At 39.1% G+C, this 24932-nt stretch overlaps 1 protein-coding gene across 1 annotated transcript in view; it reads right to left on the bottom strand.

Moving 5' to 3' along the window:
• LOC126355064 (uncharacterized) overlaps positions 1–24599 on the bottom strand; it is a 34534-nt gene extending 9935 nt beyond the window's left edge. The window contains exons 1-2 of the mRNA XM_050005232.1: positions 24483–24599; positions 3480–3579 (exon numbers count right to left, since the gene is read on the bottom strand). Of these exons, the coding sequence (XP_049861189.1) occupies positions 3480–3579; positions 24483–24491 (109 nt within the window). The 5' untranslated portion in view covers positions 24492–24599. The remainder of the gene's footprint in view (positions 1–3479; positions 3580–24482) is intronic.
• Positions 24600–24932: the final 333 nt, after the last annotated feature.

Raw genomic sequence — 24932 nt, 5'->3', positions numbered from 1 at the left:
ACGTTGAGAGTTGCAACACCCATCTAGCAAATAACTTTCCCATATCTAATCCTACCACCCAAAATTTTAATATGCCCATTCAGATGACATCCGTACAGCTTCAGCAATTTCTCGTGCTTTCAGTCAGTGATCCTCCATGACCATTTTATGCTCCTCTGCAATAATTTCTGGGATAGTCATACATATTGGCCAACCGCTGTGTTGACTGTCATCTAAGCTGTCCTGACTAAATTTAAATTCATTTGCCTACTTTCCATCAGATGAATATGAAGGAGCAGAGTATTCTGAAAATTGGCACAAAGTACTTAATCACTGTTCAAATCTTGATTTTTTTTTATTTATTTATTATTTTTCTTTTCTATTTTCACAAATTGCTATATGGGAACAACAATAGAGACACATCTGCACCACATATCTGTACACAGACCATTGACATGTTCCATGTTTAATCATAAAGAATGACCAGTTATTATGATAGTGCTGAAACTTGGAGGTTCTGTGAACTTTTCAAACTACCCTTTGAAATTAATCATTGGATTTTTGTATCAGTCACCAGATTAAGATACATTGGTCACAAAGTCATTCAAAGGTAGCCTAAACTCAACAGTATGGAAATAGCCTGAATATATGGCAACAGTATGTGGTGATTTTACCGTGTCCAGTATTGACTGAAAAAATTATACATTCATTACCGGTGGCAAGGACAGTTCTAGTTACAAACAGAACCAGTCTTTTTGATAGTGCCACCAGTGAGAGAGGGATTAAGGTTTGTGTTTGGTTGAATTGTTAATGTGTCACTCTCAACTTATTTGAGGGATGAACTGAGAAAATTTAGTTCAGATTTGGCAAGTGCAGAACAGTTGCAGTTAAAGCTGAAAAGCATTAGAAGCTACAACCTGGAGAAGTATGTTCCAAGTAGAGTAATAAAAGATGACAAACATCCACGTGGATTTTATGATACTATTCATATATTGTTGCAAAAATAGAGGCTACTAGACTGTTATTGCAAAAGAGACTAGGAGGAGAGCCTTCTTGGATATGGGACAAATCAAGTTAAAAATTAACAGGCATAATCAACTACTGCTGGCTACTTCTGTAAACACTTATCTACTCTCATTGATAATTGTGGCAATTACTTTATATGTTAAGCAAAAATGAAAAACGGCTACTTTCAGGAGGGGAAGGCACCACTGTTCCTCCTATACATTTAGCTGCTGTTATCATGTAATACTTTGAACAAACAATGGAAAATCCAGGAACAAAGCATTTTAGCTTTATAAGACCATTATTAGCTGTCTACAGACCAGAAAACTTGGGATATAATTGATACAAATATTACATTCCAGTCTCCAAGCATTCAGATATATTGTGTGGGTGACAAATGAAGTATTACTCTGTATTTAAATATGTGGAGATTTTCTGGTGTCTGTTGGTTATCTGTTACAGAATTTTGCCCTAGAATATAAAAATTCATTCTGAACCCTACAGAGAGAAATTGTTTCTATTTCTAGTACTGTGGTTGTGAATTGCTGAGTTCATCCTAAATTCATTCTTGGTATTAATCACAAATGCCATTATGGAGTATATGTATTGGTATCTAAGGGCAAGAATCCTTAGGTTCTTGAAGAGGCTGGCACCTCAGATGGAGATAGCAGATGTGCAAGGTATGAATGCAGAAGGGGTAATGGCAGGTGTAGAGGCTTGTGACACATGGGCACTGGAGCCAGTGAGGCATGGCAGACAATGGAAGAAGGGAGTAGAATGTGCTGGGCGGGTGACTCAGACAGATTTTTCAGCTTGGTCTTCCACAGAAATATGACCCCTCTGGCAAAGAGTTGGGAGGTGGAGTGGCATAGGCATGCACTAGGATGTAGTGTAGGTTGGGTGATCAACAGAATACCACTTTAGGAGTGGTGGGAAGTATCGTGTGTATGTTCCTCATTTCTGAGCATGATGACAAAAAATCAAAGCTCTAATGAAGGATGCAGTTCAGTTGCTCCTGGCAGGGTGCTCCTTTGTAGCTGCTTCTTGCGTGTGGTGGGAGGATGAAGGGTGCACGAAGATATGGCACAAGAAATCTATCTGCAGACCAGGTTTTTGGGGGTAATGTCTGCCTTTGAAGGCCTTTGTGAGACCTTCAACATACTGGGCAAGGGAATTTTTTGTCACTGCAGATACGCTGTCCATGAGTGGCCAGACTGTGTGGGAACAAGTTTTTGGTGTGGTAGGGTTGACAGCTGTCGAAATATAGTTATTGTTGGTGGTCAGTGGGCTTATTATGGACAGAGGTGTGGATGGTGCAATTACAGAGATGGCAGTAGATGTCCATGAGGGTGGCACCTTGGTTTGAGAAGTGAATTGAGGAGAATATGCTGATGATTGGGTGTTTGGCCCTATGTTCAGATTATGAAGATATCATCAATGAACCAGAACCAGACAAGGAGTTTGGGGTTTTGGGAGACTAGGAAGGTTTTCTCTAGATGGCCCATAAACAGGTTGGCCTAGGAAGGTGTCATGGCTGTGCCACAGATTTGTTTATGTACCTTTCTCTAACCTTCCCCTACCTGTAGGTCAGTTTTATTTGTTTGGAATTGTGTAATAGGAGTTTTTACAAAATTAAGATTTAAACTGTGGGCTGTGGACCAGTTATAAGCCTGTTCCATTATTCTCCTGGCCCTGCTGGTACTGATGTGTTCGGACCTTTTATCAATATCCTTGTGACATCAGCAAACATTACAGTTTTTGAGGTGTCCACCAGTGTCCCCAGAAAATCATTTATACAGATCAATAATAGGAACAGATCTAGTGCTGGACCTTGTGTTAACCATGCTTAATGTTTTCCATTTCTGAATTGCATCTTATTATTGTTGTATCATTGCTAGTGTGATCTTCTGTTTTCTGCTGTTATAATAAGACTGCATCCATGTTTGAGGAATGCCATACCATTTTAGTTTTCCTAGCAGACTGTTACGTTCTACACAGTCAAGGACCTCAGCAAGATCACAGAAAATGCCAACAGCAAAATTTTTGTTGTTCAGTTCTACTAGAGTTGATTTTTTGAGATTATATGTTGCATCTTCAATAAAGAAGCCTTATGGGAGGCAAACCAAGCTGTTGTTCAAAACTTATTCTAAAAAGAAGAAAAAGGGGTTCACTATTCTGTTTCTCAATAATTTTTGAGAAAATAGAAAAGAGTGAGATCAGTCTATAATTAGAGGTCAGTTGCTTATCTCTGCCTGTGATATTGTTGTTACTACTGCATACTTCAGTCTTCAGAGAATACTACTTGACTCACCTACTGATTATGAATATAAATTAAGTGAGAACTGCCAAGTCAGTCAGTAAGATCTAATGGTTGCTATATAAATGTAACTCAAGTAAGAATAACATAATATAAATATTTTATCAAATATACATTCACTGCATTTTGTTACCTATTAGCATACAGAAATAATTTTAAAAATGAGTATCTCTCTTACTTTCACACTCCAGGTTTTCACCATGATGTTCACAAGCTGCATATGCCAGCAAGATAAGAAGCATACTGCATTTAACCAAATGCATCATTGGGCATTTTTTCTGAAAGAAACACACAGTTCAATCACATTTGTTTCAAGCAACATTTATGCATCTTTCTATTAGACATGGTATTTCATTTCAGCAAATCTAATCTGGCAGTATTAATAGTATTTGAGAAGACCAAATCACTTACCCAAGATTAAATTACAATTGCTTTTATTTATTAGCTTTTCCTTTTGTCTCTTCCCAAACAGAAAATATTTGAAACCCTATCATAATAGTTGAACTATTCCTACAATAATTTAAAAAAGTTATTCACATATTGTATTTTCATAGTGCACTAATTTTCTACATTTATTTGACAAAGTAATCATCTACACTATGCATGGAAATGGTGATTTCAATATCTCATCCCTGGAGAATGGTTTCATGTGAGAGAATTTCTTTACTTAAAAAAGGGGGAAAGCAGACTGGAGTTTAATGTCACATCAAGTTTAAAGTTGTACCACATTCAGCATCAGCTCAGTTAAAAAGGATTTGGTTAGCCATGGCCTTGGTGAAACCATCATGGCATCCTATGAAGTGGTCTGAGAAAACCACAAAAATGAAAATCAGGTTGTCAGGTCATGTTTTTGACTTTTTATCCTCCATATTTCACAAGAGCCCTAACCAGAAAGTAATTTGGATTTTCATGTAACATGAGAAGAACTAGGGGAAATGGAACAGTTACTGCACTGATTCATATATTACATTATTGTGATTAGAGCAGCAGTGGGAGAAAGCACCATTTCTTTTTATTCACTTACAGTAGTTGTTCAATGTGAGAACTGTAATTAAAAATATTGCTAAATGTAAAATCCATTCTCTGATATGATGAAAATCAGAAAGCTGTGAGCATTTCATTGCAAAATTTGTGCTGTATGTGGATTGAGTGTGATGAGTGCAGATTTTATCAGGAAACAATAGCCAAAAAATATGGAGAGAGGCATACTTAGATCCAATGATTAAACTTGAGGCCCACTCTCATTCCTTGAATGAGATGTATCTTGTCCTTAAATACATATGTCAGAGAAAAGAAGTTCATGACAGAGAGTAGGTGATAAGTGGTGAGCACCCCACTGTTGGGAGGTGTTTTAAATTGTAGGTACTGATACTAGAGCTAATGATCTAGTGACTGTATGGAAGTGGGTAGCAGTCAGACAACCCTACCTGCTGAGGTGGAGATAGCAGTTCCGTGGAGTGGATGGTGTGGGTGGTGTGGAAGAAAGAGCTCCATGAAATCCAAGAATGTGAAATGTCAAACACAATAAATGTATTGTAATGGTTAATTATTGAGTTCAATATCAAATCTGTTATGTATGTAGTACAGAGAGGCAGCTGTCCCCATGTGTCATTTACTGAGTTGTGATTTTGAAGATAATATAATAAGGTGAATTGAATATCACCTCTTATTTATATGGTGGAGTGAATGAGAATTAGAAGTTAATTTTCAGCAGCTTTATCTGCAGCCTGTAAGGAGGCGAAGTCTGAGCCAAGGTGGAGGAAGAAGGCACACAGATTCAGGGCACATAAAAAGGAGTGTTCAGTTGGCAACTTATTTACATATTTGGTGCTTGAGGTGAAGTATAACAAACCACCAAGCAGCCCAAGTCAACCTGAAACACTTCAAGTTAGTACACTCTTTTGCAGTAAATTGTGCTGCAGACTGATAAGCAGATAGTAATGTAAACAAAGGCCAAAAACTCAACCTGGTGGAAGCCTTGGAAATCAACAAACATTTGGCCCACAGTCCTCATTTAATGTTAAATGAATGAACATGGCTCAATACTTCCGCTCTTCTAATCTTCACTCAATCCTCCCACTTTTTCTGTGTTTTCCACAGTATCTGTTTCTCCATTATCCTGTATTTATTTATTTTATTGTGATTGCTTATGTACTCCATATATTCTGTTTAGTAGCAGTTGTCAGTTCTCTCTGTTATTTGATTTCAGTATCACTTTTTCTATGTAATATCTCTTCAAGGAAGTACGCTAGACCCATCCTGTACTTTGTTTAACCAAGCAATGGAAGCTCCAGGTAGATGTGGGATGCAAACAGCAATCTGGAGGGGTGGGAAAGGGGAAGGGATGGTGTAGAGAAGGGACACAAATGCTGTCTCATGGATTGTGCAGAGACTAGAATGTCAACAACAGGTGCAGTATCAGGAGCTTGTGGTGTGGGGGAGGGGGAGAGAGAGAGAGAGAGAGAGAGAGAGAGAGAGAGAGAGAGAGAGAGAGGAGTGGGAATAGACAGGTGGGTGTGTTGGCAGAGAGCTGCAAATAAACAGGATGGGAGATGAGAATGGGGATAGAGGAGGTGGGAACTGTTGGGTGGAGGGTGTGAGGACAGTATGTTACTGAAGGTTGTGGCTGGGATAGTTATGGGAGCAGAGAATTTGTTTTAAGGATAATGCCCATCTGTACAGTTCAGAAAAGCATGTGGTGGAGGGAAGGATCCAGATGGCTGACGTAGTGAAGCAGCCACTGAAATTAAGTGTGTGATGTTCAGCTCCATGTTGTGCCACAGAGTGGTCTACTTTGCTCTTGTTTGGTGGTGTCCTTTCATTCTGGTGGACAGCTGGTTTTTAGTCGTAATAGTATGAAAAGCTGTGCAATGATTTCAGCAGTGCTGGGAAATAACATGGCTGCTTTCACAGGTGGCCCAGCCCCTGATGGGGTAGGATAAACCTGTGACAGGACTGGAATAAAAAGAGCTGGGCATGTGGCTCAAATGGCTCTGAGCACTACACGACTTAACTTCTGAGGTCATCAGTCGCCTAGAACTTAGAACTAATTAAACCTAACTAACCTAAGGACATCACACACATTCATGCCCGAGGCAGGATTCGAACCTGCGACAGTAGCGGTCTCTCGGTTCCAGACTATAGCGCCCAGAACCGCACAGCCACTCGGGCCGGCAGCTGGGCATGTGGATTGGGCAGACTTTGCATCTAGATCTTCCACAAGGGTATGTTCCTTGTGGCAAGGGGTTGGGACTGGGAGTGGCACAAGGGTGGACTAGGATGTTGTGGAGGTTGGATGGATGATGGAACACCACTTTAGTAGGAGTGGGAAGTATTTTGGGTAGGATGTCCCCAATTACAGGGCATGATGATAGCTAATCGAAGCCCTGGCAAAGGGTGTAGTTAAGTTGTCCAGTCTGGGGTGATACTCCGTTGTGACTGGTTCTTGGGGGTGGTGGGAAGATTAATGGCATGAGGGGAAATGGCACAGGAGATCTGTTTGCATACTAGGTCTGTGAAGGCCTTGGTGAGACCCTCAGCATACTGAGCAAGGTAGTCTTTGTCACTACAGATACACTGTTTCCAGGTTGCCAGCTGTATGGGAGGGATTTTTTGGTGTGAAAGGAATGACAGTTTTCAAAATGCAGGTACTGTTGGTGGTTGGTGGTTTTAATGAGGACCGAAGTGTGGATGGAGCCATCAGAGAGGAGGAGGTTAACATCTAGGAAGGTGGCACACTGGGTTTAGTAGGACCAGGTGAAGCAAATGGGAAAGATGATGTTGAGGCTGTGAAGGAACAAAGATAGGGTGTCTTGGCCATGACTCCAGATCATGAAGATATCATCGGTGAACCTGAACCAGACCAGGGGTTTGGTGTTTTGTGATGCCAGGAAGGTCTCCTCTAGATGGCACATAGAAGGGTTGGCACAGGAGGGTGCCATGCAGGTGCCCATGGCTGTGCCACAGATTTGTTTATATACCTTCCATTCAAATGAGAAGTAGTTGTGGGCTAGGATAAAGTTATAGTGTGTTTAAAATTAGTTGTGACTTTTGATGTTTGGCTCACCGGAGGGTACGTGATGCCATTACCCACGTAACACCAATGGCAAGCCGGGTTTCCATACCCTGCTGCCAGCAGTTTGGTTGATAAAGTGCACCTGTTGCCATGCTGGGGATAAACAGAACGGTGTGGTGTCATGCTTCAGTTGCTTCTGCATTTCTAGCTCTCTTTTTGAAGTGGTATTTTTTGTCCTTGTGTTCTGTAGTGTTCAGGTGTTGTGAAAGAATGTTTTTGTGTTGGCATTGCATTGATAATAACAGTGCAGCATGTCCGAACATGAGATTCACAGTAAAAGAGGTAGTCCATGAACACATTCACTGCCTACAAAGATAATGAGCAGTAGAAAAAGAATTCCAGTTTGAGGCAGATTTCATGAATTTGAGTGCTCTGTGCTAAGTTATTTTGAACTCGAGTGCAATAATAGCAATCCGATTTTAGATGTTGCAAGAGTGGTGGAAGAACAGCTGCTACACTTAATATTCATCAATCAATGGTGTTGAGAATAGGCAAGGACAAGGAAATAAAGGAATACTTGAAGAAGTGACACCAGGTCATTCTCTATTAGAAACACCTGGCAAAGAAAGATGTTACAAGAGACAGGTAATGAAAATGGATGCAATTCGGAAGCATGTATAAGTTTATTATCAGTGCAAGGAATATCTTATCTTAAGCAAATTTCTTTCCAGCCTCAAAGAAGCAGAGCTGTTCAATGGGAGTATGTCATCACTTCAAAACTGTTTACACGAGCTCAGCTTCCAGCACGAAAACTTTTTGTCTTGGACATTTAGAACTGAGAGAAGTGATATTGTGGCTTGCAGAGGCAGATATCTGTATGCAGTGAGGAATGTTTCATTTGAAGACATTGTGTGGTTGAACGAGATGTGGGTTAATATGTGTCAGACACTGACAAAGTGGTGAATGGATCGCACAGCACAAGGAACAACAAAAGCTCTGATAGACAAGCGTGGCAGGATAATCGTCCTCCACACTGATGCTGCTTGTACTTTCATTCCAAGCTGTTCATTGCTGTTCCATTCCAGCAAGCAAGGTGACTATATGAGGAAAAGAATGCCAAAGTTTTCATGGAGTGATTTTCTGATGTTCTGTTGCAGAATATTCCTACAAATATGACAATAGTAATGGGCAATGTGCCATATCACTCCATTGTGGTACATAAAGCTCCAGTGCAGGAAAGCAGATATTTTGCTCTGGGTGCAAAGAAATGTTCCATCAGATAAAGTTGAACTCGGCAAGAATAAAGCAGAGTTAATGGAACTTGTAGCACTTTACAAGCCAAAAACTCCATGCTATCAGGTCGACGAACTGGCTACCGATAAACGGCTTAATGTAATCAGGTTTCCTCCATATCACGTACATTTAAATCCTATTGAGAACATATGGATGCAGGTGAAAGGTAGGGTGGCAAAAAAACAGCAAGACATTTATGCTCAGTGAGGTTGAAACACTGACAAAAGAAGCTATTGCAAGTGTTATGCCTCAAGATTGGTTTCGAGTTGTCAGCCGTACGAAGAAGGTAGTTAAGGAGAAAGAATTCGTGAAGGATTGCTGGAAGAACAGATTGAAGAGATGGTACTGTCTGTCAGTGGCAGTACCAGTTCCGAGGAAGAGGACAGTGATGGTTCTTCCCTTGGGGTCGCTCCACTTACATCACAACTGTGATTATGTATAAAAGATCATTGATTTCGGTATGTCATTTACCAGCTCTGCTGCAACCATTATTGTCATTTCTTTATCACCAGCATTCACAACATAAGGTTGGCACGGCTTTATTGCTGGTCGCCGATATGCTGGCACACACTGGCAACTAAACTTCCCCTACTCACCCTGTGTGGTGCTGTCAAAAGTCACAACTAATTTTAAACGCACTATAGCAAGGTGTATGAGCAATGAGGTAGTGCTAGTGGCAGTGGTTTTGGAGTATGAAGGATGTTGGGAAAGGTAGTGTTCAGTAGCGGTAAGACAATGGGCGTGTGGGATGCTGGTGTGTAGGGAGGTGGCATCAACAGTGATGAGTAGGGATCTAGGAGGTAAAGGGGTGGGGATAGTGGAGAGTTGGTGAAGGAAATGTTTGGTTATCTTTTATGTGGGAAGCTAGATTATGGGCAGTTGGTTGGAGGTGTTGGTCAATGAGGGCCGAAATTATATCAGTGGAGGCATAGTAACTAGCCACAAAGGGGTATCTACGATTGTTGGGTTTGTGGATGTTGGGAAGCATGTAGAAGATAGGTGTCTGGGGTGTCAAAGGTGTGATGAGGGAAATGGATTCAGGGAAGAAGATCTGGGAAAGGCCTAAGGTTTTAACCAGGGCTGGAGATTGTGCTGGCTTCTAAGACAGGATCACTCAAACTCAATAATATCCTAGTCCATCCTTAAGCCACTCCCAGTCCCAGCCTCCTTGCCACTAGGATCATATTGTTGTGGAAGACCTAGGTTCAAAACCTGCCCAATCCACACATCTAACCCTTCCTATTCCAATCCTGTTACAGGTTTATCCTACCCCATCAGGGACCAGGCCATCTGTGAAAGCAGCTATGTCACTTACCAGCTTTGCTGCAATAATTGCATAGCTTTTTATATTGGTATGATTCCAACTAGCTGTCCACAGAGATGAACGGCCGCCACAAAATTGTGGCCAAGAACAAAGTAGATCACCCTGTGGCACAATATGCAGCTGAAAACAAGACACTTGATTTCAATGGCTGGTTCACTACCCAAGCCATGTGGATCCCTCACTCCACCACCACCTTTTCTGAACTGCACAGATGGGATTTATCCTTACAACACATTCTCCACTCCCGTAATTATCCTGGGCTCAGCCTATGGTAACATACTGTCTCCTCACCCTCCACCCAATAGTTTAAACCTCCTCCGTCCCCATTCTCATCTCCCATTCTGTTTATTTGCAGCCCTCTGCCAACACACCTGCCTGACTTTTCTCACTCCTCTCCTTTTTTTGATCTTTTTACCCCAACTCCCTGCCCCACAAACTCCTGACACTGCACCTGTTGACATTATAGTCTCTGCACAATCCACCAGACAGCATTTGCCTCTCTCTCCACATGTACACTGTCCCTTCCCCTATCCCACCCCCATCTCCAGATTGCTGTTTGCATCACACGTGATGTTGCATCCCATCCCGAGATGCTGGAGCTAGCAGCCGCATGTGTATGAGGTGTGCTTGCTTGTGTGTGTATGTGTGTAGATGGTATGTGTGTCTCTCTTTTACTGATGGACGTTGTAGCTGAAAGCTATTTGTAAGTGTCTTTTAATTGTGTCTGTCTGCGACCTGATGAGTCTTCTTTATGGTAAGTAGCATTCTGTCTTTTCCTACCATGTACTAAGTTTATTCTACTGAGAGTGTTGATTTAGAATGTTGTATAGACCCTGTTTTGGGAGTATAATGTTAATATTTTCTCCTGGTTTTCTCCCTTTTATATATACACTGTTCAACTTTTACCTTTTAATTGCATTAACTGCATGATAAACATGAGCTTTGCTCTGTGTTCATGGGTGACATCTTTTCCAGTATTGTTTTCAGATATTGTAACTTGTTTGATGATGACAGTCAGTTAAAGCCTGATGATGGCCTTGGAAGCTGAAAACTGGTTAACTAAATATGTTAATCATTCAGAACATACACAATGTTGTACTTTTCATTTGTAATCCTCAGACATAATTTCCAACTCTTTAAATGGAAAAGAACAACTTCCACAACATGACTGAACTCATTGATAAATATAAATAAAACATGAACTAATGGAAAATACGAGATGATGCAGAAATTCTAAAGAAAGTTCCTCAAGGATCCATTCTTGGGCCAATTCTCTTCCTCCTATCCAAAAATGACCTTGGCCTGAACACTGAGTCACAAACAACTAATTTTTTGCAGATGACGTAAGCATCCTTATCACAGAAACCACTTTAAATGGATGGTATGAGGGGAATAAGCTATCAATAAGCATAAAAAACAACAGCACTATATTTCTGTATAAAAGGCGATGCATGCAGCATCAGTTTGACAATAAACTGGAACAAATTACATCCTCAATGGAAACAAAGTTGCTAGCCATTTGACTTCAAAATTACCTAAAATGGCAGACAATTCCAAACAAATGAAATGGAACACCAAATAAAATATATTATAGATACTTCTGTATAGATGCTTTCTGTGAGAAAATGTTTTTACACCATCCGAATTGCCTTTTTTTGCTCCATTAAAACAGTGGCCATTTGTATCATATTATATTCTGCGGATTCACACTGTCTGAATTGCCTACTTTGCACAATTGTAACAGCATCCTACTGTATGATATTATATTGTGGGACAATATGCTACTTCATCACCCATTTTCTTAACTCAAAAAAGACCTGTAAGAGATATACAACATGTTCAACAAACAGGTTCATGTAAGCCTCTCTTTCAAATGTCATAAGTCCTCCCACTTCACTGTATGTCTATACCTGGGACAGGATCAGTGACCCTCAATAATAACCTAGTCCATCCTTAAGCCACTCCCAGTCCCAGCCTCCTTGCCACTAGGAGGGCATGAATAAGGCAGAGTTAATGGAACTTGTAGCACTTTACATGCTATCAGGTCGACGAACTGCCCATCTATTAATAAGTTTTGGTGACCGAATGATTCATCTTTACTCTATGAACCACAATTTTTACTAGTTAATCAACACTTGGTTCTCTCCACTGCTTTATGTTATGTCACCAAGATAATATTTTAATTCATTCAACTATAGTTTCTTTGTGAAACATTGTATATTGTATTAACTAAATGAAATACCTCTTTTGGCCTAGTTACACAAACTTAATTATTACTGTATGGCTCCAGTTCTGGGCTATAAGCCTATTTCCAAGTACTAGAAATTGGGCTTCTAATCTGAAACATAGGACAAAGAGTAACAATGAAGTTTGGGTATAAAGGCTAGAAAAGTGTTTCATGTAGCGAATACTATAAGATATCCTTCTCCACCTTTTTCTTCTTTTACCTTCAATCTCCCCTTCTATTATCAGCTGTAGAAGTATATACATTGGGAAGCCAATCCCAGGATTGGAATGACTCCTTACTCTCTCCCTTAAAACACACATCCTTTCGTCTTTCCTTCTCCTTCCCTCTTTCCTGAAGAAGCAACCGTTGATTGCAAAAGCTAGAAATTCTGTGTGTGTGTTTGTGTGTTTTATTTATTGTGCCTATCTACCGGTGCTTTCCCGCTTGGTAAGTCTTGGAATCTTTGTTTCTAATATATTTTTCCCATGTGGAAATTTCTTTCTATTTTATTTACATCATCATTAATTTGAACCCAACAATTACGTTTGTTATTGTCTCTGTTGCATTTCGAAATCTTCTCTATCATCTTACTTTCTCTTTTTGTTTGTACAAGTACTTTCACTTTGCATCCATCTTCCCTTTTTATGTAATCTACCATACATTTTATCCTGCCTAATTATACTCAATAATACGTAATTTACTTCCAAACCATAACCTAAAAATCTGTCCTATGCACCCTCCCACCACCACCTACTCCACCTACTCCAGTCCTGTAACCTGGAAGGTGTACATGATCAAAGGCAGAGCCACATGTGAAAGCACCCACGTGATTTACCAACTGACCTGCCTACACTGTGACGCTTTCTATGTGGAAATGACCAGCAACAAACTGTCCATTCGCATGAATGGACACAGGCAGACAGTGATTGTTGGTAATGAGGATCACCCTGTGGCTAAACATGCCTTGGTGCACGGCCAGCACATCTTGGCACAGTGTTACACAGTCCGGGTTATCTGGATACTTCCCACCAACACCAACCTATCAGAACTCCAGAGATGGGAACTTGCCCTTCAATATATCCTCTCTTCTCGTTATCCACCAGGCCTCAATCTCCGCTAATTTCAAGTTGCTGCCACGTGTTCAACATCATCTTTGCCTCCACACTTCCGCCTCGAGTGACATCTTGGCCCAAACTCTTTGCCTTTAAATATGTCTGCTTGTGTGTGTGTGTGTGTGTGTGTGTGTGTGTGTGTGTGTGTGTGTGCGATCGCGCGCGCGCTAGTATATACCTATCCTTTTTTCCCCCTAAGGTAAGTCCTTCCGCTCCCGGGATTGGAATGACTCCTTATCCTCTCTCTTAAAACCCACATCCTTTCGTCTTTCCCTCTCCTTCCCTCTTTCCTGAAGAAGCTATCGTTAGTTGCGAAAGCTAGAAATTCTGTGTGTGTTTTTGTGTGTTTTATTTATTGTGCCTGTCTACCGGCGCTTTCCCACTTGGTAAGTCTTGGAATCTTTGTTTTTAATATATATATCAATAAATCAAATAAACAAGTGTATCAGCCATTGTCTGAAGTTAAAGACTATATAATGTGGTCCTACTGCTTCCTATCAGTTTTATTTCTTAAATTTAAGACTTCTTTCATTATGTGGCAGTAACACTAACATAGTGTTCTTATTTTACACGATAGCCTTCAACAACATAGTGTCACATTTTAGATGTGCACATTGTGGTCACATGTTAGCAGTCAAAAGACTATAGGTTTTGAATTGTATATCAAGAATTTATGCTATTTCAATCATTCCATCCACTGTGCATCTGTTATGTATTTGTCGGAATGTCAGCTCCATTTACTGCAGACTTAATGTTATGTGTGTGTTTGGTACCTTTACTTTTGGCTCAATACCTCACAACTGATCTGATGATTACTAATGGATAAATAATTCCATTCTGTTTGGTCTAATTGGTAATGTTAATTTTCCCTACTGTGCATAGTCCTGTAAGAACTGTTCTTCCTTTCTTCATATCTATGAGTGTCCAGCCTGGTATTTTTTATTTTACCTGATTTGCTGGACATAATGATCTCAATATCATGATAATACTAGTTTCTATTATAGCCGTGAATTTGTCTCCTTTTAGCCACAAAACCAACAATTTGATCATTAAATTATCTTCACTCACTATATGGCATTTAATTGTTTAATATATCTGTACTGGTACATATTTTGATATTTATGAAAATTTGTGTCCTGTATTTGGTGCTGTATTGTTATTAGAAGTTCTGAAATAAACATTCACTTATTTTCATTTCTTACTGTAACATTTCAATTACCAAGTGGTATTTCCTTTTTTCATCCCTAGAATCACAATGCCCTTTTTGTTCCAAAGTTTTTCTCCGGCTGTTCTATAGTGACATTGGCTGCCTGTGTTTAAGAATTTTACTATCTTTACTGTACCTTCTTTACCACACATTAATATTTTTTTCCTTTGATTGCACATTATCATCACTGCAGCTAGAAGTGTCGAATAGAATAGAATTTTTAATGTCACATGGCATGTTGTAGACAGTCATTTGATTGAAACATTGGGGACTCATCAATGGCAAATTTAGTTTAGTTTATTTAATTGGGATTGTCTTAACTGTGACTATCTCATTCATTCTTTAAGAAAAGAACAAAGATTCTTCTTATGTCACAATGTTTGATTAAAAAAGCTATATTCAGTTTAGCTTAATCTTTGGTTTTATTTTGGTTCTACAAGAGTTCTGGCTGTGTTCAGAATATGTGACAGAACTTCCCAGCTTTTAATTCCTGACAGTGGGGTCTAGAGAAAACTCACTTGGGCTAACCCCAGTGCATATGTATCGCATTTGCTTCTCTTGCTATCTGTATTCACTTATCTCATAAACTACATTTATGTTATTCCTGACTTTGATCTACTTGTTAACATTTCAGCATGTGTTTCACTAGGCTACTTAGGAGGGCATATTCTTTCAGTACCTCCTAGTGGCAATAATATATACTTGCCTTAACCTATTGCTCACTGTTTGCACAATGAAGACTTTCATGACTGGTTGTTTTAGCTGCTGGGGAATCTTCAGGTGTATGTTCATGGTAGATGAAACATTGAAGTTCCTGGTGTTTCATGCACAGCTGCTCTGGACATCTCCAAAGGCGATCATGAGTGTTGTTGACTACTGCATCAGACATTGGAGAGTGGCTTAAATACAATGAAAAAGGGGAATGCTAGAAATTAACTGCTGATAATCTCAGAGCTGAGCACCTGTAAACCTCAAATACAAACACTAGAAGTTTAGTTTTTGTTTTGGAAGGTTGGAACATGAAGTTTTTTTTCAGAAAGTAACACATACTGACCAATATTTGCATAAGAACTCCAACCATCATCTGCAAAAAAATAAGGGGTATCATTAAAAGCTTGGCAACAACAGGTCCAAAAGAATTTGCATTACTGAAACAACTGCATGCCGAATTAGAACATCTGAATAAGCTTTCAAGAAAAAATGGCTACTCAGAAAAAGAAGTAAATAGAGTTCTTGACCAAAGGACAAGTATGAAAACAGTGATGGAAGAATACACTTTCTCTCCTTTTCATTAAAAGAGTAAGTCATCATGTACAGAAGATTTTACTGATACATAACATCAGTCCAGCTTTTAGACCAACAATGAAAATATTTCAAGCTCTCAAATCTGTATATGATAGACACACTCATCTATCAGAAAGTGGTGTATATAACTGTGTACATGTGGTAAGGTCTACACTAGAACTACAAAAATAATCATGAATACATCCTGAAGGAACACAACAGGCTTTGCCAACTACGTAATGTAGAAAATCAGTTATAGTTGACTGTCTTATTAGCCACAAATAGGCAGAGGAGCCACTCTCTGAAAATCATGTGTAAATTTCTACGATAATGATTTTCTATAGTGTTTCTCTCTAACATCTGGCCCAGCATTTGGCAAGGCCCAGTGGAACGAAGTGCACCTGTGAAAACATCCAATGCTGATCTGGACAAAATGTCAGGAACAACATTGTTTCAAGGATCATAACTGTACAACCCAGAAGATTGGCAGAGGCTATTGCTCACTATGTTGATTATTGTAACTGGGGAAGTAGGGATGGAAATGAGTTGCAATTTTTAATTAAATTAATTAACCTCCCACATATATACTGCCATCTAATTATTAGCTGTGCATCTGCTGGCTACAGGACTGCTGCAATAGTCTCACAAGTGGTAAAATTTATGAGGATAAAATGATGGACTTACAAGTAGCCAGTAGTTACATACATACATTTATTATAGAAACAAATAATTAACTTGTTTTCTCATAGTCTTTTGTGGTGGCATGTCTGAATAAAATCTTCTCTCCTGACAACAACAGCAGAGATAGCCATAAAAAGCTCTAGATTTTTATTAAAATTGACACGGCTTGAAAACTGAGTAGATTTTATTCAAATATTTGACTCAAATAAAAACAAAACAATACTATTATAAGCTCATTAAATCACACAATTACATGGCTTATGTACATTGATTACATTTCTTTGAACAGACACTATTTAGGATAACTGAAAGAAGGTATGTGTGCTTCAAGCCACATAATATACCAAACCACATGGGGAAGCTAGTAACAGACTCAGTAAATTAGACACCTTCACAGGAATGAACAAACAAGCTCAGTTAGACTAATAACAGTAAACCAACCAAATAACATCATGGTTCCCCCTCGTCTTCACTCTTTCTGGAGCCAGTGTTCATGATTTGTATAATGTTGATTAGGATTATGTTGTATTTCAGAAACTGAAGCTGACACAAAACTTCTCTCATTCTTCTTTCTTCATATTGGTCTTAAGGCCTAATGACTACTAATATGCATCTCCAAATTGTCTTAAGCTCATTTGGCAGCTCACTCAACTTTGTTGAAGGTGAAGCAAGGTCCTACTGCTATATTACATGGGCTGATAACACCTTTGATACCAGAGTATGGCAGTTGCTTTGCAAGTGTAACAAATTTTTCCAATTCTACTAGTGGCAACTTGGCACATGGGGGTCTTTTTTTTAAGTTAAAATTAATGTTAATGGACATAACAGTGTCACTGTACATGAGTTATATGTATCTGTTCTACTTACAAATTAACTGCAGGCAATTGGGATCTACTCTGGTTGAATAATACACATGTGAAATTTCAGATACAACTCATCAGCAGAATATATATTATCCTGAAAATATGGCTTCTTACTGGTTTAGCTGTCCAAATTGAACTGGCAAGTGAGTTGCTGTACTGTCACTCATCTATCCAACAATCCACAGCTATCAACGGCAACTCTGTCATCAACACATTGCTCAAGGGATTTGTCTCTGGCAGTGGGAATTTTGTTTTCTCCAAATAGAAGAACTCACAGTACACTCTTGAGACAGTGTCCTATGAGAACCCAGTGCCTACATGATTCAGAGATCAAGTTTCCCAGATGTTGGTACTCACAATCTTGCCATAATCAAATACACTTGCACATTCTATTCTCAACTGTCACAGTGAAGACCAGTGGAAAGCCCAACAACATCCTAGTTATGCCACATGGAGTACACTCTCTCCAACACAACACCTATTTCTAATTCAACTGCTTTTGAGCATATTGCTACACAATTTATTTGCAAATATCTGAAATTGAAGAAGAATGATTAATACTTTTCTGTGGCTGCTCCTGCACAGAAGTTATTTGATCACAAAGGCTGGTGATTGGTGATGCAGATAATCTATTTGCCAATGTTGTTTGTCTTCTATCGGTACAGAACAGGGAAGTTGAGGTATCAAGGAAATGTGTGAAATTTTTGGCATCTTGGCTCCCAAGCTTTATATTAGTGGGATTGTGGTTTATTCATCTCATGATGTACATTTGTGATCAATGCATGCATGACTGAAGGAACAGGCACTACAGTGACTACAGCTACTATGAAATACATGAACTGTGAATATGGATCATTAGCTATATAATATAGTGATGACTATGAAAATTTGTGCCACACTGGGATTCAAACCCGGGTTTCCTGCTTTTTGTGAGTAGTCGCCTTATCACTTGGCTACCTGAGCATGACTCATGGCCAGACCCAAACTTCCATATTAATTGAAAGTCACTTGCCCACTGTCAGCAGATAAATACAATACTGCAGTGCCTGTGTTAATCCACATTACTTCATAACTCACATTAACAAAGGCACTGCAATATAGTATTTATCTGCAAATACTGGGTAAGCGACTTTCAAGTAAAAATGTCTCACCCATATGGGAATATACATAACAGAGTATGAGTACAGATTGTATATACATGGCTGATGGCATATGGAAGTTTGGGTCTGGCTGTGATACTTAGATAGTTAAGTGGTAAGGCAACTGCTCGTGAAAAGCGAGAAACCCAGGTTCAATTCCCAGTCCAGCACAAATTTTCATTGTCGTCTCTCCATTCTATAGCTAATGGTATTCCATATTCTAAACTGTGAATACATTTCAAGTATCTAATGTCTTGTGTCTCACTGCCATTCTTGGGCAATAATGTGTATTAACACTGAGATGACCACTGGTAATGACGTGCATCACTTTGTGATAATGTACATTATTGATACCAATAAATATGATTAAGAAGACTTCAAAACACTAAGCTCTGTTTGATTTGTGATGTTGTTTTACTTTACCTTAAGATTTCATTATTAAATCTATGTTCATTAAACTTGTGTACTGAGATATCTACATGTATGAGTATTGGCACCTCATTTCAACAAAGTATACTACAGCACAACAGATAGGATGTTCCAGCCATTGTGCCTGAAATTTGAGACTTAATTGTGAGCGTACCCTATTTTACTGTTTAACAAATGAGAATTATTAAATACGGGAATGAAATAATTCAGTTTTCCATATTGGCCATTCTTCCAACAATAAAAATGTTTTCTAGCTTACTTGAACACATTCAGTTCAAGGTAATGAACTCAGGGTGAAAAATCATCTATCATAAAGTCACAGCCCAGTTCAAGGACGTACTTTTTAAAAAATCTGCTGTTGCTCTCACAGCACACACTGAGGCTGAGATCGATTTTGTTCATATCTATTGCTATAATAAGTGCACAAATCAGTAGTAACTCAATGGAGAGGTTACTTGATTCTACTGAAGAGACAACCACAATAATTCTGAAGACAACACAAGCCCTTCATTGCGACAGGTTTTGGGCAGTCAAAAATGTTCTCAATCAAAGATTGGACGTGAGAACGGAAGAGAAGCTATGGCTAGTACCAGTCCACAAGTATGAAACATGGTATGCATCCTTTCCATGGTGTAGGGGTTATCACGCTGACTGTACATGCAGTAGGTACATTGTTTGATTTTAGTCCACAACTCTGATTACTCTTGTGTTACCCACATTAGGTGTACACCTGTAGCAATATCTGTTTTGGTGTTCTGGATTTTGGAAGAATCCAAAGCACCATGCATTATTCAGTACATACGTATCGTGATTTTATGTGGAGTGCTATGATGTGCAACCCTCACTGCAGGTGGGTTTGTAATGTCATATATTACTTGACAGCAATGGTAGTTAGCACAAAAATGTGAGAGAAATTTAATTACCCAACCAACATATGATTGACATCAGTTAATGGGATCTAATCCTGTTGCTTCCATGTTGCTGGAAATTCGGGACTTCAGAAGTGAATTATTTTTTTATGGAGCACAAATGCTTTTTGAACACTAAATTTCTACTCAACTTTGTTTGTTGGCTACTTTATTTGCAGTTGATTCCAAAGCATTTCATGGGATCATCTGCAGGCACTTAGATACAATTATAGAATTGCTAGGGCTACATATGCTGTGATGCTGAATGAAACACATTTGACTATTGAGAGGCCAATGGATGTCACCTTCAATGATCAATGTAGCAGAATATTATTGAAAGATCTCTCATAAAACACCCAAAACTTCTAATCATATGTAAAGGCTGTTAGCAGTACCAAAGTTAGTGTGCAGATACTCGTATATGAAATAGAAACTAAAACTGAGAATAGCACAGCAAAATCTAGAAATGCTGAACTTCATTTTCAAATATTCCTTTAAAAGGCAAAATCTGAGAGTATTGTCCCAGTTTAATTCTTGTGAAGTTGAGAGATATAGGTACCACACTAGTATCAGTGATGCTGGAAAAACACTGCTGCAATCATTAAAATTGAACAAAGCTCCAGGATCTGATGAAATCGCTGTTAGATTCTATACCTAATTTTTGACTGAGTTAGCTCCTCTCTGAATCATAATATACCATACATCCTGCAAACAAAAAGAAAGCACAGATCACATTCAATCTCCTAAAGCATAGCAGAAGTGATCCACAAAACTACTGTCCAATATCCTTGACACACATTTGATGTATAATCTTAGAACGTATTCTGACCTCAAATATACTGAGATCCCTTGAACAGAAAGACTGCTTTCATGCCAACCAACATGGATTCCAAAAACATCAGTCGTGTGAAACCTAACTTGGACTTTTCTCACATATCATCTTGAAAGCCATGGAACACAGCAGTTGGGCAGATCAAGCATTTCTTCACTTCCAAAAAAACATTTGTCTCAGCACCACACCTACACTTATTATTAAAAGTGTAATCACATGAGGTATCTAAAGAAATTTGTGACTGGAGTAAGGATTTCTTGGTAGTGAGACGTAGTACATTATCTTTGATGAAGTCATTGACATATGTGGAAGCAACTTCAAATGAGACCCAGGGAAGTGTGTTGGAATCCTCACTGTTCATGTTTTATGTATTTTGACCTTGCAGACAATATTCACACTATAACTTCATATGTTGTGCACATGACACAGTTAACTTTTATGAAAGAAAGTGCACAAATTTTCTGTCAGATCCTGATAAGATTGTGGAGGGGTCCTAAGTTTGGAAAATTGCTTTAAATGTTCAAAAATGTAAAATAGTGCACTTCACAAAATTAAAAACCATAGTATCCTATGACTACAGTATCAGTGACTCACAACTGGAATTGGTCAACTGATATAAATACATGGCTATAACAAACTGTAGGAATATGAAATGTAATGATCATATAGACTCAGTGTTAGATAGAATGTGTGGCAGACTACAGTTCATTAGTAGAATACTAGGGAAATGCATTCAGCCTACAAAGGCAACTCACGATCCATCCTCAAGCTTTACTTCTGTCATTACCTCATCTCCTACCTTCCAAACTTCGCAGAAGATCTCCTGCAAAACTTGCAAGAACAGCATTCCCAGAAAAAAAGGATATTGCAGAGACATGGCTTTAGCCATAGCCTGGAGGATGTTTCCAGAATGAGATTTTTACTCTGCAGCAGAGTATGTCCTGATATGAAACTTCCAAGCTGTGGACAAGCCATGTCTCCACAGTATCTTTTCTTCCAGGACTGCTAGTCTTGCGAGTTTTGCAGAAGAGCTTTGTGAAGTTTGGAAGGTAAAAGATGAGGTACTGGTGGAAATAAAGCTGTGAGGATGAGTCACAAGTCGTGGTTGAGTAGCTGTTTGTTAGAGCACTTATCTGTGAGAGACGAAGGTCAAAGTTCGAGTCTTGGTCTGTCACACAGTTTTAATCTTCCAGGATGTTTCATGTCAGCACACACTCTGCTGCAGAGTGAAAAGCTCACCCAGTCTACAAGGACGATGGCTTGCAAAACACTCATACTAAAATGTTGCTCAAGTGTGTGGGATCTGTACAAAACAGGGCTAACTGGAGTACTGGACATGTGCAAAGAAGGGCAACAAGGATGGTCACCTTTGTTTGACCAATGGGAGTGCATCATGGGGATGCTGAAAAAACTGAATGGGCAAATGCTTGAAAGCCTACTTATTAAGTTTAAAGATGCAGCTTTATGTGGTGAATCTGGGAGCACATACACCATACTACAGTCCCATACGTATCACTCCTGCAGGAATTACAAATGTAAGATTAGTCTAATTACAGCTTGTACAGAGGTATCCAAAGAATCAAACTTCCCATGTTCCTTACATAAATGAAACAGAATGAAGAGCTAATAACTGTAACAATGTAAAGTACTCTCTGATATGCACTTCCAAGTGGCTTGTAGAATACGGAGTATAATCTGTTGCTGTCTTATATTTTACTGCAATAGAAGTGACTGTGGTACAGGAACAGGATATATTTGTATCAGATGGATACTATTTCAGTAACTGTCTTATATTTACCCCATTAAAGGTACAGAAACACGTGATACGTTTGGTGTATACCATGTCGATAACTATGTGTAAGTGGCTGAAGATGGAAGCCATAAAACGTTTCTAAATCAATTGAAAATATGGTAAACAACACACATGAAGGGCAAATTTTCGTGGAAATAGCGTTTGTGCGCAATAACCAAATTGAATGTAATATTTCGAAACCGCGTACGCAAAAATGTCGCTGTAGTCCGAATCTGCCTACAGAGGAGCAGACAGTAACAGTTTACTTTATTTCTTGACTCGAATGTGAAGTCTTACGAAATAAAACTAAACAGCGCACATACATCCGGTTTTGTCAATCTTCGCTACCTAATAATACAAGGCGCAGTAGCAGTGTTAGTGCACTGCACGGCTGCCTCAGAACAGGCGGCCGTGCTTAGTGCCGTTGTGGATTGTTTTCTCTCATTCAGTAGTCCTTCAACAGTTAACAAAAGCAAAAAGTTTTCCATCACTATTTCAGCCAGTTTGTGTTTACCATTTCTGCTGTGTCTGAAGCGTTCTGGACTGGAACTCTAATTTCAGAGTAAAGGTTTTCGGCTTTTAATGTGCCGTACCTCGTTTCCACCTAGCATTAAACAAAATAAGACAGCTGTTAAATTTTTACCTCGGATAAAATTTGTTGTAAAGTAATTGTGAATATGGATTTACTATGTTTATTTTCATTTTGTCGTTGAATTTTGGCGTCTGAAAAGGTGAAAAAACACTGCGTTTACACTGCCAACTCGAGCGAAGCGACAGTGCAAGTGCAGAACTTTTTCACTGGTGCAGATAGCAAACATTTAATGACATAAGTACAGAATACATCGTAAATTCATATGAATCATAATTAATGGGTTTAATTTCATCAGAGATATCAGTCTTATGAATTTTTTTGTGGCTATACACCGTACTGCATAAGGTACCGTTACTTTGAGAGAAAAAGATGTTTTCATGTGGCGGAAGAAGGCAGACAGATTTATTCAAGTGTCGTGAAAATGACAATGCGTCCTGCACCGTAGGTTATTTTCTTAAATAAAACTAGCTATTTGAGTACTGTGTCGCTTCCACTGTCATCTATACTCAACTACCTGTCACACATGTACACACGAAGGGAAATCAACAGACCTACGGTACAAATTGAGTCAGTCAGTTCATCAATAAAAAACCTTCCATACAGGACTGACTATCACACTACTAGCCTTGGCAAAACTTAAAACACCGGCACTTACAAACAACTGTGAATGAAACTTTTCAATGCACTAAGTCACTTTCACAAGCACACGCTGTCTCACCAGACATTTTGAAGATTGTAAAAGGATAAACAATTGGCTAAAATTCATGGTTGTAAAAGTGGAAGACCTTAAATTGTGACTCTGTTTGCTGTTTAGTATGGTTAGCGCTATGGGAATTACAGAAATAAACGTAAGCTGTTAGCCTTGTTTCTATATTTCCACGAGACTGAAATTAAGCATTGAAATAAACGCATGGAGACAGTTTTTTTACTATTAATGCTGAACAAAAATAAGACGCTGTTTCGGCTTCTGATAGAATTGCAAAGCAATGAATTACCATACTCGACTCGCGCGCTGTTGTAGGCCTAGCGCGCGGGACGGATCTACGCGCTTCGTAGGCCTATTTCTTTCCGACAACGCGAAAAAAAAAAAAAAAAAAAAAAAAAAAAAAAAAAAAAAAATCATGTACCTTGTCGCCGATGAAAAGTGAACATCAGCTGATCCAAACGGCTCATAATCATTAAAAGCAAAGCAGAAAAAATTAACGCGTACAAGTTCAACTTTAAAAATCAAAATTGGTGTGCGAGGAAAATAATTGAACATCTGACTTGTGTTTAATTTATGATGTGTCCTTTATTTAACTCCACGGAGAACTTTTCCGCTAAATTCTCCTGCCAGAGGTACAAAGTATGCGTATGCTCATTAAAGAACTTAGCAAATAAAGGCGTCATATCAAGATAGTGTAACGTGACTTAAACATGGACCCGACTGTAGTTCAAGTATTTCGAATTACAACTCATTGATTATAAAATACGCTTGACTTACCTTAATCATAGACCACACGCTCTTTCAGAAGGGCTAGCTGCCAGCGAGTTTTTATATAATTTCATGTAACCTGCCGCAGGCGTTCAGACTATACTTTCTGACTCGCTACTGTGAAGAGTGAAGATGAACTGAGTGTGGGCGAAGAGAAAAACGTCAAGCGCCGGTTCCTTTGCAGCACGCAGCATCTGGAACGTGTAACCTAGAAGACGCTTAATAAGAGCGGCTCCCGCCTTAATTACGTTCCGTTTCCCGCGGGCAGCAAGATGATTTGCACTCTCATTAGTTTCCTCGGGAATAATAAGTCTCTTCAAACATCAGGTTTTATGTGAACCTATATTTGAGTCACTAATGGACGAGGTTCACGGACATTACACGCTTAATTACACATTTCAATGAATTATATGTTCTGCGTGCAGCTGAACCACTTACGTAGATATTTATAGGAGGAGT

This window comes from Schistocerca gregaria, chromosome 3 (genome assembly GCF_023897955.1).
Source record: "Schistocerca gregaria isolate iqSchGreg1 chromosome 3, iqSchGreg1.2, whole genome shotgun sequence".
NCBI lineage: Eukaryota > Metazoa > Arthropoda > Insecta > Orthoptera > Acrididae > Schistocerca > Schistocerca gregaria.
This window is presented reverse-complemented; position numbering and strand designations above follow the sequence as displayed.